The 12021-nt window shown below is 44.9% G+C and overlaps 1 protein-coding gene across 1 annotated transcript; it reads right to left on the reverse strand.

The window, feature by feature from the left end:
* Window positions 1–3203: 3203 nt before the first annotated feature.
* LOC149333753 (uncharacterized) lies at window positions 3204–7411 on the reverse strand. Its single transcript, XM_089557794.1, has 4 exons — window positions 6652–7411; window positions 5870–6067; window positions 4221–4225; window positions 3204–3464 (listed from the first exon to the last, which is right to left on the reverse strand). Exons 1-4 carry the CDS (start codon window positions 6962–6964, stop codon window positions 3204–3206), a joined length of 777 nt encoding a protein of 258 aa, XP_089413920.1. The 5' UTR covers window positions 6965–7411.
* Window positions 7412–12021: the final 4610 nt, after the last annotated feature.

Raw genomic sequence — 12021 nt, forward strand, 5'->3', positions numbered from 1 at the left:
CGGCCGCGCGTCCTCATTGGTTAAAGTCAGGAGTCGTTTCACGAAGGTTCCAGCGTGTTCTAGCGTGGCGCCGTCGTGGCGGCGTCGCTGTCGTCCGAGTGCAGAGGAGGGGGACGTGGCTTAGTGCACGCAAGGCTACGCCCTTTTCCTCCGGTCAGCAGAAGAACCGACTCGCATGTTCGAGAATCTTCGGCGCGGATGACTCATTCCTTCGGCGCACGCCGCGGCGGCGAGCGGCGGTGGAGGGGAGAGAGAGGCACGTGCTCAGCGGGGGCCTTCCCTCTCTCCCGCCGGGCCCGCGCCGGCTAGACGCCCTGCGCGCGGCGGTTTTTCTTTATTTGTTTTTAAAATGCGCCGAATTTTGTGACAGTAGGAGATACGTGATCTCATGGACCACTAGGCGCGTCAAACATGCTTATACTTGCACCGCATAATTTTCCGCAGCTTCCGCAGCTTCCAAGATTGCCATAAGTTTACTTCACTGCCCGCCACTATGCATCGAAGCAATCCATAATCGTGAATATTTTTTTTTAGATTATTTTTATTCATGAGTCATTACTACAGACGACTCGCTTTATCAGCACTTTTCCTTGCTAACCAAAGTGTCAGTTTTGATGAGGTACAACCGTACAGGCCACTGCGTAATACTCCTTTATTCACACAGGTACCAGAAGGCCCACATAAAGACACGCAACAGCATCGAAAGGGCCTTTGGAGTGTGGAAGCGCCGTTTCCCTTGCCTCGACATGGGGCTGCAGCATAAGCCAGAGAATGTGGCCTGCATAATAACAGCCTGTGCAGCACTTCATAACTTTGGCTGCTCTATGAAGGAGCCGCAGCCCCCTGTCACCAGAGCTGCGCTCAGCCCTACCACCACGACAACGGCAAGGAGACCATTGTACCTGCCACCTGTGGACGACCTCATCGACAGTGCAACGGGCATGCAGGCACGGCGGCTGCTGATTCAAAAGAGCTTCACATAGGTAAAAAATACAGAATTCTCCACAATGTTTCGTGCAACTGGAGTCAAACATGCTTGTAAAGTGGACCTTTGTGTACCTACATCATAAATTTCATTCTGCAATGATTAAAAAGCATTGAGCGTCTCAGCTTGTGAGGATCTTGAGTATCAAGCTTGTCCCACTTTACAAAGCGATTGTTCCTTGTTAGTGTTCCTTGACATTTTTCTAATGTCATCATTCAAGAGTGTTGCATTGACCTTGCAGGAGGCGAGTACAAGCATACTGCTTGCATCATCGTCATCATCAGCCTGACTACACCCACTGCAGGGCAAAGGCCTCTCCCATGTCTCTCCAGTTAACCCTGTCCTTTGTCAGTTGCCGCCACTGTATCCCCGCAAACTTCTTAATCTCATCCGCCCACCTAACTTTCTGCCGTCCCCTGCTATGCGCTTGCTTTCTCTTGGAATCCACTCCGTTACCCTTAAGGACCAGCGATTATTTTCCTTGCACAGAAGGCCAAATTGATGCTTCAAGCTACTGAAATCCATGCTGTCATCTTGCGATGTGCTGCATTTTTTTTTATCGTGCCATTCATCTTGTAACGACCGACGTTTCTGGATAGGGCCTTGGTATGGTGCTTCAGCAAAATAATGGCCATTCCCTGTAAACCGCAGCGTTTGCCTCCTGTACGTTGACAATGTGGTTTGTGACTTGATCCGCATACCTTTTCCAGTTCGGTCTTGTATGACAAAGGTGCATTACAGGCAGTGGCTAGTCATACACAGAAGATTGCTGTCATTGCTATGTTGTGGTGAAGCCATGGTTTGTGGTCAGTGGAACTTGTTAATTTTCAAATGAAAGGTGGAGGATGTGAGGGTATATTTCTATTTTGTTGAGTTCTCTCGGCGTCATGAGAGGCAATACGACTGCCAGTTTTTGTCGAACATCGATCAGTCATGATGTACCACCATAGGCTAAGTTGAAGCCTCTGGAGTATGAGTGAAATTGTCTTTTGTAGGGCAATCAGTGATTTGCGATCCGACTAGACAGTTACTTCTTTCACATCTTTCAGGTTCAAGCACTTCGACTGGCTGTTCTTGTGACTTGTACCTGCAGGTACTGGCTGGCTGTCAGCTGCTATAAAAGCACAGATTTTGCCTTTTGGTCTGCCTTCTTGCATTCCACTCCACAGGAACGACCAGCTGCTTAAATTGTTACTGATTTTGGTCGATAAAAATAATGAAACATGGGTGCTGTCAACAAGAATTCGACGTTGTATACTTTAGAGTCGGCTCATGCCTGGTGCGGTTTGTCGTAGAAGTGCACTGGCTGTGTTTGCAGGGATTTTGTCACTTCGACATCATATAATATTTGGGCCTTATGTTGGACAGACTCAAGAGATGGGCCCGCACAGTAACAAGCACAGAACGAACTTTCCTAGTTACATATGAAGTGCTGGCTGCAGGACCTGGGTTCGATGGAGAGGTGATGCCACATTTACATTGATTTGCAACTGCCTTACTTGTGCACGTTCACAGTATGCATGACATGTTTTTGTGCACATGTGCAATGTTCCCTTTCACGTGCCTTCACTTGTTAGCTGTGATGCCCACTTTTGGCTATGTGACGTGCAATGTTACCTAGAGCCTGGTTTCGGAAGCTGATTTTTACGAGCACAGTGCCGTTTGAACACGGTGAGCTGTACGCTCCACATAGCCGTACCAGCAGGAGGCAGAGTACTGCACAACAATCCTACCTCTTGCCTGTTGTGCAATAGCTTGTCAGACACGCAAGGAGGTGAGTGACAGGACTGAGTGTTTGTGCACATTGAGGCATTCATTTTAAACCATGTATGCATGTAAACAAACTGCAGTTGTGTATATTTGCCGCACGCAATACTTGTGCAAGGATTCAGTCAGCATACCAATTTCCTTCATTGTGGGGACACTGTTTATTTTGCAGCGTCTCTCAGCCTGCGCAGCTGCTCAATTTTTATATCCCTCCCGATCTCGAGAATTTCTGCCTCTAATCTTTTTTTCTGCACCTCGAGGTGCTGGATTGTTTCAACCTCCACCTTCTTTTTCTGGAGTTCGAGTTTATGTATTTCTTCAGCGAAGAACATTTTTTGCTCTCTTTTTTTGAGGACACTGTCATGATCCTCCCGAAGTAGCTGCAATCTCACTTCATGCTCTTCACGGAAGAGAGCAGCTCTGGTGATATTCTCATCTTCCAGAGTTTTTTCTAGAAGGGCCATCCGCTCTCTTGGCACTCTGCCACTGTCGCCAGCAGCCACTGCTCCAGCAGTGGTGTGGCTAGCAGTAGCTCCAGAAGCAGCAGGAGCATTGCTGGAGACTGCTGCAGCAGTGTCGCAATCAGCATCAGCCTGCACAAAGGCACTGTAGTCGTCGGCTGCTTGCGAACCTGGCGCAACTGTGCAAGCAACAGCCGCTGATGGCTGGCTGTCAATGCAGCTGTAGTCATCCCACTGGTCATCTTGGTCATCTGTAATAAACACAGCAAATGCAATGCAAAATAACTATAAGCTCATAAAAATACTACCTGTCTGGTTTACTGGGGTTTAACGCCCCGAAGCAACTCAGGCTACCTTGTTATCTGCACGTATGTGATACAACCGCTATGGTGGGGCACACAAAAGAGAGTGAAAAATAAAAGTACGCAACCCATGCCACAGTCTGTAACAGGCGCATATGTTGCTGTTTCTCGTGAGCTAACATGGCAGTCCTGAACCAAAAAGTGACTGGAAACTGCTGCAGTGTACTTTTGATATGCTACCATAAGCAGTGTCATTTCTGTAGCCAGTATTTCAGCTATCAAACAGTGCATTGCACAAATAAAGTATGCATAACTGGCAGTTGTGTACTTTCATGATTATATGTCAGTGAAATAAAGGACAATAACAGATGTTTTGCTGCCTACATGAATGGTACTGCACAGTTTGCCTGAGTGCACACCATTGTCAGCGCAAAGGTTTTCCAAGCTCATTGTACATACACAAGATAAGCAGCAGCCTGCTACAGAAACAAGTACACTTGCCGTCAAAAGTTAATGAAAGGCGACTTTGTCAAAAAATTTAATTTCTTTGAATCTAAATCGTAATGGTTCATGTTTGTTGGTGCACAGTGCAATTTGCACAGTCACAATTAGGCGGCACATATGTATTCAAGGATGCATGAATGGGGGGGGGGGGGGCAATGATTTAAATTTCTTCATTAATATTGCTTTCCATTTACTTCTGACGGCACCTGTGCATACACAGGCAACAAAATTCAAAGCCACAAAAAATACGGATCTTTTGAGGAAACCAACACCACGTGCTTGAAACTAGCAGCCGGAAAGGGTGAGCATTGCAAACAAGGTTAGCTTGCCTGTGAAGCCGCATGTTGTACAAGCACATAAAGATGTCACAATGTATGTGGAGGAGTGGACGCATAATGAAACTACATTTAGGTTGGAATTTGTGGAAAGTGATGCAAAGATGCCAAAACCGAATGCAAAAATGACAAATCTGGTGAGAATATTGCAGTGGATGCAGTTAAGACTGCAGCACTGGGAAGACCTGCTACCACACCACCACCCGAAAGCTTGCTCTCTCCTTTCCACGGCAGAGAAACAGCATACCACTTACAAACATGGCGTTTACACAAAATTTCATTTCATTTCATTTATTTCATGTACTGAAAGGACATGAGGGGGCGAGAGAAAAAAGCTGCCTTACGGGCAGCTTGACAAGCCCGCACCCCCTATTACATATGGACAAGGGCAGACACAGTACATGCGCGAAACATCAGGAATTACATATTTTGTAAAGCCATTAGAGTAACTATATAACAATTATTACCAAAACAAATGACAACTCTATAAATACTGTAATAACATACAAATTTGACAAACCAGAGAGTGGCAATTTTCCATTGCCGTGTAAAAAAATGTCGACATAATACCACTTTCACACACACATATACACATTAACTGCATTCATCATAATTCATATACCATAAATAAAATCAACTGTACAAGACGTCAAGGTTTCTAATATGTTCATGCATTGTATGGCCTTTATTAAGATTATTTAACAGTCTTGGAATTACATTACACAACATTTGCATTCCATAGTTTGTTCGGGATGAGGGAAATTCCCAGAGTTCTGTGTGCCTTGTGTGATATGGGTGAATGTTGTGACCTATATTTGCTAACTGCAAGAGGAAGTTACTTTGTTTCTTATCTTTCACTAGGGCCTTGCATAAACAGAAATCATAATAGTGTTCCACGTTTACTAAGGTAAGTTCTTTAAGGAGTGCAATAGATGAACATATTGGAGGTGAGTTTGTTATAATTCTTACAATTTTCTTTTGAACGCGACCAAGTTTAGCAATATTTTTACATGTACAATTTCCCCACACGAGAAAACAGTAACGTACAGTGGACATGAAAAGTGTGTGGTATAGCAAAATTCTGACGTTAAATGGAAGTACGCCGCGATGGCGATAAAGCAAACCTGTGGTGCGAGCTAGTTTAGTTGTTATGAAGTCGAATTGCAAGTCCCACAGCATGTGCTCGGAAAATATAATTCCTAGAGTTTTGAAGTTACTCACGATATCTATAGGTTTTCCATAATGCCCTCAAATGCTATCAGATTCGGATGCAGCTTGAAGCGAATCATCCTCTACCTGCAAAAACATTCAGCAACCCGGTGTACACGGTGTTATAAGTTATCTCAGTTTTATACTATCCACCGCAGATGCAAGCTTATAATCCGCACAGTAGCCCAGAACAAACTTGAAATGCAGCGTCGGGAAATTGTGCACTGACATCGAAAAAAGACATTCAGAGGAGAGAAATCCTTTTCTTCCTACAATGGTTTATTCCAGATATTCAAAACACCCTACCTGTGTACTCGTAAGCAGTGCCACCGGATCCATCTACCATGGGCTGCAGAAGCCGCACAACTGGCAAAGTTTCGACTGGTGGCAAGCCAACTGCCCCATCTGAATCGTAATCATTTCTGATACGAGTGGCAATATGGCTTGCAATGGCCACCACCCGCTCACTCTGGGGAGAACGGGGGGAGGCTGCTGGTCCTCCTCCTAAACAGAAAAAAAAACTATATTAGCATAAAGTGAAGCCAGTTTCTATCATTACAAGAATTTTCTCCATTGCGTTTGCTTCCTTATGAATTGTTCCTAAACTAGTCCCACACAAAAGCTATTCAGGACACACCAGTGTGAGTTTTCGCTAAATTTTTCTGCCACTCGTAAGTGCCTACCCGACAGCATCGGGAACCAGTAAAGGCCCATTTGCTCTATCTACAGCCTCCCGGACCTTTGGGCGAGAATATCACGCAGCAGTCGATCGCGCGGCATAATGCCTCAAGAGCACGATGTCCGCGTCGTTTTAACTACGGTGCAGCACGATATTGAAAACTGCTCGAGACTGCTGGAATAATTAACGCAGGTTGCATGCGTCTGCAACGCGGCCTACATTATACAGTAGGTCACGGTCTGCAATCGTAAATAAAGTAGAAACAGTACACTTCGCAGAAAGCGTGATTCCGAGCGCACCTGCTGCTTGAACCCAGTTTATGCAAAACAAGCGGAATTTTCACGCACTTTTATCCATGGCGTACAAAGCATGCAGAAGGATTAGTGCACGACTTGCAAGCTGCGCATACCTGTCTTGTGGCAGTCCCTCTGTTGCTTTGAGAGATGGTCTTTTGATTTTTGTTTCATATTGTTCCAGCACTTTTTTAGCTGGCCGGGGTCGCGCCGGGTCACTCCATGATGCGAATTGTATCGCCTAGCAACCTCGATCCACGTCGCGTTCTTCTTCGCTAGGGAGGACACGTCGGTTTTCTTGCACTCCAAAATGTGCTTCTGCTCATCCACCAAATTGGTGACCAGGGTATTCTCCTCTGGAGTGAAGCGAGGCGCTGCCTTCCGCTGGGAGGGGACATCTTCTTGCGATGACGCCGACAGTAAAGACATTTTTTAGAATCAAGGGCACCAACGATAAACTCGCAAATGATGCTGCTGTTGCCGATGAGACGGAATGCACGGGAGCACGGGCTTTGTTGAACTTCGCGACTCGGCTTGTCTGTGGTGCAGGTTGCTAACCAAACACATCATTCGGGCGAAAGCGGCAGGCAGCACTGATATGTACTTTTCGTTGATGGTATTTTTTCAGCATAACCAACTCGCATACAGAGTTCATTTATAAATTCTAAGCGAAATAGTTAGTTTTATTGGCGTACAGTGCGCATAAAAGAATAAATTGTTCGTTAATCTCGGCCACAGACGAGCCATGTGCCTTCGCGTTCAAGCAAGTGCTTGACTTGGCGAAGCAAGTCAGCCTGAGCATCTATGAAACGCGAACGCCGACTTCGGCGTTTTGAAGTCAATTTTGTACTTCGGGCCTACTTCCCCAAGCCAAGCTTAAGCCCGAGCCAAGTTACATTTCTGCATTCGGGGGCAAGTGTGGCGCGCGTGTGCGGCGCGCGTGTGTGGCGCGCGTTGTTCGTGCGCGTTGTTCGTGCGCGTTGTTCGTGCGCGTTGTTCGTGCGCGTTGTTCGTGCGCGTTGTTCGTGCGCGTTGTTCGTGCGCGTTGTTCGTGCGCGTTGTTAGTGCGCGGTTTTCAACCCGGCATGCTTCCCCCGCGTATGGACCCACCAGAACTTTCTTGGATACTTTTCGTTTTTGGACACTTACGTTCCCTGTGAGTGTGTGTGCATAGGGCGACATCAGTTGCCGCAATGTATCTTGTTTTGTAGAGGGACGGATGTCCCTTTTTTATCGGCAGTCCAAATAAACTTCTCTTATGTGCATTACAGTGGGATTGAGCTCGAGCATCTTATATCTCCTGAGTAGAGCGCTCGGATCTCGAAATCTCCTTTAAATTGATTAGTTTTTATTGAGGCGAGAAAAAGGTGCCGCCGGCTCCGTTACTTCCTAATGCGAAATTTCAAATTCAAATTCAAATTCAAATTCACTTTATTTCTGGTAGAAAGCAAGTATACATCATGAGCAAGAGAGTTTAAAAGGGGATTATTCTACCAAGGAAGACGAGGCAAAAGGCGTTTCATCTACGCCTGACAAGGCCTCGCCTCCTGGCGAGATACATTGCACTCTCTATGCTACAAAAGCCGTTGAAAAAAAAATATATTGCACCATTCATTACGTGCAGAAAACAGAAGCATTGCGGACAAGCATTATATGAAATTAAAACCGTAAGTACTACAGAAAACAAAAAAATGTTTCCTAAAAAAAAAAGCTTACATCACAACCTGTTAGTTATTATTGTGTCAAAAGGTAAGAACCACAGTTGCATAAATATTTATCTCAACAAAAGATTAGCTCCTAACCAGAAAATTATTAGTGTCAAAAGCATGAAAAAGCAACATTTGTATCGACATATTTCAATAATCTAACAAGGAACACAGCAATACAAACGAAACACAAACCTAAATGAGATAACAAGGAGACAGGTCATTTTTTTTCTACCAGGAGTATTTTTTTTATCCGTGCTTTATAAGTATACGGTGACTGTACATTCACTGCGATGTCAATAAGCTCTGGAAACAAATTTAAAAGGACAGGAATCTGGTAGTCTAACGATTGTGTACCATAGGAAGTTCTGACTTTTTTCTTAGCAAATGAATTTGCCCTAAAGTTATAGCCGCATTCTTGACGTCGGTGCTTCCCAAGAAATGAATTTAGGTTACTTTTTATATGAGTGAATATGTTCAGTGCCAAGCGCGGTCGAAATATACTTGTAATTGCAAGTATTTCATTTTTTACGAACAGTGGAGCTGTGTGTTCTCGCAACGCTGCATTTTCTATGAATCGGATGCATTTCTTTTGAAGAATATGAAGACGTTCCAAATTACCAGTGGTAGTGGTGCCCCAAACTAGTATGCAGTATCGCAATCTTGAATTAATCATGGTATAATAAAGCTGGCGTTTGAACCACGCTGGGAGCATAAACTTAAATCTATTTAGCATTCCAATAGTTTTCGCGAGGTCCATAGTCAAATAGTTTATGTGGTGTGTCCAGTTCAAGTTTTCGTGGAAATGTACACCCAGAAATTTCTGAGCGCTAACACGGTTTAATGTTTGCCCCTCGAAGACTAGTTTAAGTTTAGTGTCAATCGCCTTATTTTTAGCCCGAAAGATAATGTAGTTCGTTTTGTCTGTATTGAGTCTTAACTGGCTATGCTGCAACCACGTCGATAATTCTTCGAGCCATGTATTGGCATTCTTCATTAGGGTTATTAGACAATTGCCATGGAAAAACACATTAGTATCATCAGCATACAACACTATTTCGGGGGTTTGGGGTATTGATAGAATGTCATTAATATATAAGAGAAACAGGAGAGGACCTAAGATGGAGCCTTGGGGTACGCCATATTTAATTACCTGTGCTGTTGATCTGCTGTTATGAATGCTAACGAACTGGAGGCGGTTGTATAAATAACTTTTTATCAAATGAAGAGCTGTGCCGCGGATTCCATAGTCGTAAAGTTTACTAAACAATATATCGTGTTTAATGGAGTCAAATGCCTTCCTGAAATCTAGGAATATACCTAGAGTATATAGCTGTCTCTCTATGTTTGTTATTATTTTTTCCTTAATATTCAGTAGTGCTGATTCAACGGATTTTCCTTTTTGGAAACCATACTGTTGGTTTGAAATTATACCCTTAGAGGACAAAAAACTACTGATTCTAGTGTTGATTATTTTTTCCGCCACCTTCGCGAAAACTGGAAGCACGGATATCGGGCGATAGTTACCAAGATTGTTCTTTGCCCCGCTCTTATGTATTGCGCACACTCGGGCGATCTTCATTTCATCAGGGAATGACGCATGACGCATTATGCAGTTGCAGATATGACAAAGTGGTACGCTCAAAATGTCGCATGATCCTTTCACCGGACGGACTGCAATATCGTCATGACCACATGCGCAAGTATCTTTGAGGCTTTTGATGACTGTTTCGATTTCACTTGGCGTGGTTGGAGACAAGAATATAGAACTAATTTCTATCTTGGTTATGTAACTCCTAGATGAACAGCTCTGCGTGCTCTGTGACGCACCAGATGCTAGAAAATGACCATTAAATTTATCTGCCAGTGAAGGACCTGAATAGGTTTTGCCATCAATGACTATTTGCTGGGGAACAAAATCTTGATTTTTACACACAAGAGAGCGCATAAGTGCCCATGTTTCTTTCGGACAGGTATAAGCTGCTGTAAACTTGTTCATGTAGTACGATGTACGGGCTTTCTTTAAGTCAGCGTTTAACTTATTCCTAACCTTTTTGAACTCTAGGAATTTAGAGCTATCTTTAGTCGCAATAAATGAGTGGAACAGGTTATTTCTATAGTTCAGTCTATTGATGTATTCATCTGTAATCCATGGTTTTCTCCCTTTCTTATTTCTTTTTATTTGCTTGAGAAGGAAAGCAATATTATATAATTCTTTTACTGTACGAATGAATGAGTTATACGCATCGTTCGGGTCGTCGGTGCGCAAGACGTCATACCATGTTGTTTCTGATAGAAGGTTACGGAATTGCGCAATGCCATTATCGCTGATAAATCTGCGCGATGTTTCAGTTTGGGGCCCGCTATGTCTTTGGATGATAGGTAAAAGACAAAAAAATGGCATGTGGTCACTAATGTTCACTGAAAACACTCCAGAGCACACGGTGTCCTCTAAACAGTTTGTAGGGCATAGATCAATTAACGTCTCGCTGTCTGGTGTTACGCGTGTTGGGATACCAATCACATTAATAAGTCCTATCGAATGCATCGTCGCGAGGAAAGCATTGCAAGAATTGTCGAAAGAAAGCATGTTTATGTTGAAATCGCCAGGCATGACGAATGGAATATGTAATGAGAGCAGGTATTCGCCGAGTTCTTCAAAGAAGCTTAAGAATGCGGAAACAGACCCTGAAGGTGGACGGTAAATAACAGCTACTGCAAAAGCATGACTTACAACTTTTAGACATTCGTAGTCTTCTGTGATAAGTGTATATTCTGGAATAACAGTGTACACGGTCGTCCACTTCTAGTTTGAACACGGCTCCGGGCGGCCGGCGCTCCGCGCTGCGCCTCTCTCGGTCGCCTGGGTAACTAGCGCACAGGCGCAGTGGAATCCATAGGCGTGGCTTTCGCCGCGTCGTCTGCTACAGCGCGCCAGCATCGCCGGGTGAACCTCGCCTTGCGGTGAAGAGCACTTTCGCACTGAGCGCGCAAAGCGCCCGTATGATTACAGTTTCCGACGCAGCAGCAACTCAGAAGCACAGCACCTGCGCGTGGTCGAGAACTGCATCCGCGGTGGCTAAGGCTTTTCCTTGTCGCTGTCGGCTTACTCTGGCTGCTGTGGACGAATAGCTTAAAATGATAAAATGTCGCAGCTAAGTAATGGTAGTGGCCTCAAAGTAAACCGCTTGAACTCCCACTTGCACGATGTCTTTCTCCGTATCAGCGTATTATTATGTGTTGATTGCAAGAAGGAACGATAAGGAAAAGCCTTAGCCACCGCGGATGCAGTTCTCGACCACGCGCAGGTGCTGTGCTTCTGAGTTGCTGCTGCGTCGGAAACTGTAATCATCCGGGCGCATTGCGCGCTCAGTGCGAAAGTGCTCTTCACCGCAAGGTAAAGTTCACCCGGCGATGCTGGCGCACTGTAGCAGACGACGCGGCGAAAGCCACGCCTATGGATTCCACTGCGCCTGTGCGCTAGTTACCCAGGCGACCGAGAGAGGCGCTGCGCGGAGCGCCGGCCGCCCGGAGCCGTGTTCAAACTAGAAGTGGACGACCGTGTACATAATATCTCTGCTGATATAAAGTGCCACACCGCCACCCCTTTGCCGCTGACGACACAGTGTTTCGCAGTTATAGTTGTCGAAGTGCACAGCATCTTGTGCGTTTTCGAACCAAGTTTCCGTGAACGCTAGTATGGAAAAATTGTGATTCAGTGCGTCCAAATATGTACCAACATCGATATGCTTATTTTGCAAACTTCGGGTGTTAAGATGG

Source organism: Amblyomma mixtum, chromosome 8, assembly GCF_055824585.1.
Source record: "Amblyomma mixtum isolate Tamu chromosome 8, ASM5582458v1, whole genome shotgun sequence".
Taxonomy (NCBI): domain Eukaryota; kingdom Metazoa; phylum Arthropoda; class Arachnida; order Ixodida; family Ixodidae; genus Amblyomma; species Amblyomma mixtum.